At 52.5% G+C, this 6,228-nt stretch overlaps 1 protein-coding gene across 3 annotated transcripts in view; it reads left to right on the top strand.

Moving 5' to 3' along the window:
* TTLL4 (tubulin tyrosine ligase like 4) overlaps positions 1-5,721 on the top strand; it is a 62,535-nt gene extending 56,814 nt beyond the window's left edge. For all 3 annotated transcript variants that reach the window (XM_056536845.1, XM_056536846.1, XM_056536848.1), the window contains exons 18-19: positions 3,833-3,909; positions 5,091-5,721. In XM_056536845.1, the coding sequence (XP_056392820.1) occupies positions 3,833-3,909; positions 5,091-5,244 (231 nt within the window). In that variant the 3' untranslated portion in view covers positions 5,245-5,721. The remainder of the gene's footprint in view (positions 1-3,832; positions 3,910-5,090) is intronic.
* Positions 5,722-6,228: the final 507 nt, after the last annotated feature.

Below are 6,228 nucleotides of genomic sequence, written 5' to 3'. Positions count from 1 at the left end.
GCGGCTGTCCAGGTCTGACCTGACATCTGGTGTGGAGAATTAGGAATAATCAGGTAACACTCGAGGTGGGAACAGACCAGTATATTGATTAGAAAACCGCTACTTACCGGTAATGCTAAATTTATTGATCCGTAGCAAAATAGTTACACGATGGACGTGTTTCGGCATATTGCCTTCCTCAGCTTGCTGCCTCCGGCAGCAAGCTGAGGAAGGCAATATGCCGAAACGCGTCCTTCATGTAACTATCTCTGCAATACGGTGTCCATTTTAGGACATAGTCAGTCATCAGTCGTAACTCCGGCCCGCGTCAGGCGAAACGCTGTCCCGGCTCCTCCATCAGACCAATCTCCATCAGTCATCAGCCACAACTCCCTCATCCAAAACTCCCTCAGACGAAAAACTTCCTGCCGTATAACAGAGCAGACACGGTGCAACCCGCCCCCTTGTGACGTCACAGCCTGCCCCCTCAATGAAAGTCTTTGGGAAGACTTTCCTATAGACTTGCATTGAGGGGGGGGGGGGGGCAGGACGTGACGTCACATGACAGGGCATAACCTCTCGAGGGGGTGGGCGTGAACACTGAAGCCAGCACGCAGTGTTCGGAACTCAATGTTCTGGACGCAGGGTAGCGGAGTAACCCTTTAATAGCATGTATAGCTGAACCGACACTGAAAAGCATGTATAGCAGAGCGATCTGCACAACATGTACTACACAGCCTGTATAGCAGAGCCGACACTGAACAGCGTGTATAGCAGAGCCGACACTGAGCAGCGTGTATAGCAGAGCCGACACTGAGCAGCGTGTATAGCAGAGCCGACACTGAGCAGCGTGTATAGCAGAGCCGACACTGAGCAGCGTGTATAGCAGAGCCGACACTGAGCAGCGTGTATAGCAGAGCCGACACTGAGCAGCGTGTATAGCAGAGCCGACACTGAGCAGCGTGTATAGCAGAGCCGACACTGAGCAGCGTGTATAGCCGAGCCGACACTGAGCAGCGTGTATAGCCGAGCCGACACTGAGCAGCGTGTATAGCCGAGCCGACACTGAGCAGCGTGTATAGCCGAGCCGACACTGAACAGCGTGTATAGCCGAGCCGACACTGAACAGCGTGTATAGCCGAGCCGACACTGAACAGCGTGTATAGCCGAGCCGACACTGAACAGCGTGTATAGCCGAGCCGACACTGAACAGCGTGTATAGCCGAGCCGACACTGAACAGCGTGTATAGCAGAGCCGACACTGAGCAGCGTGTATAGCAGAGCCGACACTGAACAGCGTGTATAGCAGAGCCGACACTGAACAGCGTGTATAGCAGAGCCGACACTGAGCAGCGTGTATAGCAGAGCCGACACTGAGCAGCGTGTATAGCCGAGCCGACACTGAACAGCGTGTATAGCCGAGCCGACACTGAACAGCGTGTATAGCAGAGCCGACACTGAGCAGCGTGTATAGCAGAGCCGACACTGAACAGCGTGTATAGCCGAGCCGACACTGAACAGCGTGTATAGCCGAGCCGACACTGAGCAGCGTGTATAGCCGAGCCGACACTGAGCAGCGTGTATAGCAGAGCCGACACTGAGCAGCGTGTATAGCAGAGCCGACACTGAGCAGCGTGTATAGCAGAGCCGACACTGAGCAGCGTGTATAGCAGAGCCGACACTGAGCAGCGTGTATAGCAGAGCCGACACTGAGCAGCGTGTATAGCAGAGCCGACACTGAGCAGCGTGTATAGCCGAGCCGACACTGAGCAGCGTGTATAGCCGAGCCGACACTGAGCAGCGTGTATAGCCGAGCCGACACTGAGCAGCGTGTATAGCCGAGCCGACACTGAGCAGCGTGTATAGCCGAGCCGACACTGAGCAGCGTGTATAGCCGAGCCGACACTGAGCAGCGTGTATAGCCGAGCCGACACTGAGCAGCGTGTATAGCCGAGCCGACACTGAGCAGCGTGTATAGCCGAGCCGACACTGAGCAGCGTGTATAGCCGAGCCGACACTGAACAGCGTGTATAGCCGAGCCGACACTGAGCAGCGTGTATAGCCGAGCCGACACTGAGCAGCGTGTATAGCCGAGCCGACACTGAGCAGCGTGTATAGCCGAGCCGACACTGAGCAGCGTGTATAGCCGAGCCGACACTGAACAGCGTGTATAGCCGAGCCGACACTGAACAGCGTGTATAGCCGAGCCGACACTGAACAGCGTGTATAGCCGAGCCGACACTGAACAGCGTGTATAGCCGAGCCGACACTGAACAGCGTGTATAGCCGAGCCGACACTGAACAGCGTGTATAGCCGAGCCGACACTGAACAGCGTGTATAGCCGAGCCGACACTGAACAGCGTGTATAGCCGAGCCGACACTGAACAGCGTGTATAGCCGAGCCGACACTGAGCAGCGTGTATAGCCGAGCCGACACTGAGCAGCGTGTATAGCCGAGCCGACACTGAGCAGCGTGTATAGCCGAGCCGACACTGAACAGCGTGTATAGCCGAGCCGACACTGAACAGCGTGTATAGCCGAGCCGACACTGAACAGCGTGTATAGCCGAGCCGACACTGAACAGCGTGTATAGCCGAGCCGACACTGAACAGCGTGTATAGCAGAGCCGACACTGAACAGCGTGTATAGCAGAGCCGACACTGAACAGCGTGTATAGCAGAGCCGACACTGAACAGCGTGTATAGCAGAGCCGACACTGAACAGCGTGTATAGCAGAGCCGACACTGAACAGCGTGTATAGCAGAGCCGACACTGAACAGCGTGTATAGCAGAGCCGACACTGAACAGCGTGTATAGCAGAGCCGACACTGAACAGCGTGTATAGCAGAGCCGACACTGAACAGCGTGTATAGCAGAGCCGACACTGAACAGCGTGTATAGCAGAGCCGACACTGAACAGCGTGTATAGCAGAGCCGACACTGAACAGCGTGTATAGCAGAGCCGACACTGAACAGCGTGTATAGCAGAGCCGACACTGAACAGCGTGTATAGCAGAGCCGACACTGAACAGCGTGTATAGCAGAGCCGACACTGAACAGCGTGTATAGCAGAGCCGACACTGAACAGCGTGTATAGCAGAGCCGACACTGAACAGCGTGTATAGCAGAGCCGACACTGAACAGCGTGTATAGCAGAGCCGACACTGAACAGCGTGTATAGCAGAGCCGACACTGAACAGCGTGTATAGCAGAGCCGACACTGAACAGCGTGTATAGCAGAGCCGACACTGAACAGCGTGTATAGCAGAGCCGACACTGAACAGCGTGTATAGCAGAGCCGACGCGGTACAGCGTGTATAGCAGAGCCGACGCGGTATAGCGTGTATAGCAGAGCCGACGCGGTATAGCGTGTACTACAAAGCTCTGCTATATTGGATCTGTTATACATGCTGCGCAGTGTCAGCTCTGCTATACGGCAGAAAGTTTCGTCTGAGGGAGAATAGTCTGAGGAGTTACGGAGTTTTGGGGACTGAGGGAGTTTTGTCTGACTGATGGGGATTGGTGTGAGGGAGGAGGCGGGACGGTGTTTCGTCTGACAAGGGACGGAGTTGCTGCTGATGGCTACTTCCTAAAATGGACCCCATACTGCTATGGATCAATATGTCTACTTGATTTAGCATATCTAGTGTGGAGAGACACCACTGCATGCTGGGTAGCTGGGCTGATTGCAGTAATGTGAACAGGTCCTATACTAGTGCATTACTTACCTCCTCCTTGATGTGGATCAGTCGGGTGACTCCGTATGGACAACCCCTTTAGAGTGGAGACCTCTGTCTGTCGGTTTTCCGCTTGGCAATGGTTTAGCTATAAAATGTTCTTGTGTTATTCCAGTGGTCACTGCAGAGATCTCCTGGTCAGAGCGCAACGTGTCTCAATGGCTGCCACAAAGGGGACGCAACAAAACCCAGGTCAGTAGGGGCTGTAGTGTTATTTCACTGATCCTGCCTGTCACACTGGGGGCGCTACGTCTCTTTACAGTAATATTTGGAGGAAATGTATTTAAGCAAAAATCTTCAGCTTTGTATGTGCATGATGTGTGTGTTCTTTTCATTAGCAGTACCAATCCACAGCCTGGTTACTAGGGATTCACTGCTTAAAGGGGTACTCCACCCCTAGACATCTTATCCCCTATCCAAAGGATAGGGGATAAGATGTCTGATTGCGGGGGTCCTGCCGCTGGGGACCCCCGCAATATAGCACGCAGCACCCACCTGTTACTGCTCCGGAAGCGCTGGAGGGTCTGGCTCCCGACCACGGGGACGGAAGATCGTGATGTTACGACTCCGCCCCCGTGTGATGTCATGCCCCGCCCCTCAATGCACATCATGTCCCGCCCCCTCAATGCAAGTCTATGGGAGGGGGCATGTCCTGTCCTGCCCCTCAATGCACATCATGCCCCGCCCCCTCAATGCAAGTCTATGGGAGGGGCGTGTCACACCCCCTCCCATAGACTTGCATTGAGGGGGCGGAGCATGACATCACACGGGGCGGAGCATGACATCACGATCTTCCGTTCCTGTGGAAGGGAGCCAGACCCTCTAGCGCTTCCGGAGCAGTAACAGGTGGGTGCTGCATGCAATAATGCGGGGGTCCCCAGCGGCGGGACCCCCCGCGATCAGACATCTTATCCCCGATCCTTTGGATAGGGGATAAGATGTCTGACTCTTGGGAACAGTTTCTGGGTTTCTTGCTGAGAAAATTTTTTATACCAACTTTTTGTCTGGTTTATATTTCTTGTGTCGACACTCAGTAGTAAACAGCAGCAGTCACACACATTTTAAGGCCTCACCCGCAGACATCCTACGGTTTTAGTTCCGGTCACAATACCGGATATCAAACGCTGACTCCGGTCGGCTCATTAAAGTCAATGGATTTCAGTGCCGGTCCGGTTGGGCTACGGGAACGCATGGTTTTCCCCTCCCCCAGCCGTAGCGTGCGTGCAGCCTTACTGTGTAGTCGGATCCTAAAGCCGTGGTCTCTTTCAGGAATAAAGTATTAGACTTTAGGATTTATTTGCTCTTGGTTTTCGTGGAGACACAATCATTAATAAATGTTAATATTTAGATTTAAGTGTTTTTCTTGTTTGCAGCAGATTACCCCCTTCTCCTGAGGAAGAACTGAAATCCTTAAAGAACCCCCCTCTCCATCAGAGTCCTGTGCACCATCCGCAGCCCGACCTCAGCCCGGGCCCGCTCCTGTCCCATATCATGTCTACCCTGCCGGAATCTGCCCTGGTCATGTGATCAGCATCGCCGCCTCCTCTGCGCTGCTCAAAATCTACCTCAATGGATGATTTCTAATGTGGACGCCGACCAATACATCTGTGACAAGGGGGCAAGATGGAGACCTCGCAGGGGGATCACTGTGCTTCCGAAAATAAATGCAATACTGCAAGGAGCAATCGGGACACATTTTTATAGGTGTTTATTTTTATACAGTGTTAGGGATAGGAGGGGTCTTGTGAGGAGGTTTTGGGCTCCAGGAATCGACCAGTCCTTGAATTGTCACCTTCCTCATTCATCGGGGGCCTTGGTCCTAGGCAGAGCCAGGTCCGGGCCTTAGGGAGCATTTCAGGAAGATGTTGTCTGTTCTACTGTTCTGGTTGAGATTTTATTGTTTGGGTTTGTTTTGTGTTTTGTTTTTTTCTCTTTTTTTCTTGCAAAATAATATATTAATAATAAAAGAATGCACAAAGCTGACAGATGAGCTGCCGTGTTTTCATACAGACCTGAATGACGCGGTTATGGAAGTCCTCTGCTGCAGCCTGTAGCGTCCTGATCAATTTGTTATTGATGACCATTGGCTGTAAGAATAAAGCAGCCGTCAGATTTCAGCTCTGGAGCAGGGTGTTCACTTTAGACAGAAATAGACAAACTGAATGAGAAGTGCAGGATGCGGATATACGTGCAGTGGCCACTTTATTAGGTACACTGTGCTAGTCCCAGGTTGGACCCCCTTATATTGTCTATTAGGTGCTGGACACATTCCTCACATATTATGCTCCATATAGACATCACACAGTTCCTCTATATGGACATGATGACATCACACAGTTCCTCCATATGGACATGATGACATCACACAGTTCCTCCATATGGACATGATGACATCACACAGTTCCTCTGGACATGATGACATCACACAGTTCCTCCATATAGACATGATGACATCACACAGTTCCTCCATATGGACATGATGACATCACACAGTTCCTCTATATGGAGATG

This window comes from Hyla sarda, chromosome 8 (assembly GCF_029499605.1).
Source record: "Hyla sarda isolate aHylSar1 chromosome 8, aHylSar1.hap1, whole genome shotgun sequence".
In the NCBI taxonomy this organism is placed as follows: domain Eukaryota; kingdom Metazoa; phylum Chordata; class Amphibia; order Anura; family Hylidae; genus Hyla; species Hyla sarda.
Note: the sequence above shows the minus strand (reverse complement) of the source record. Positions and strands in the feature narration are given on the sequence as shown.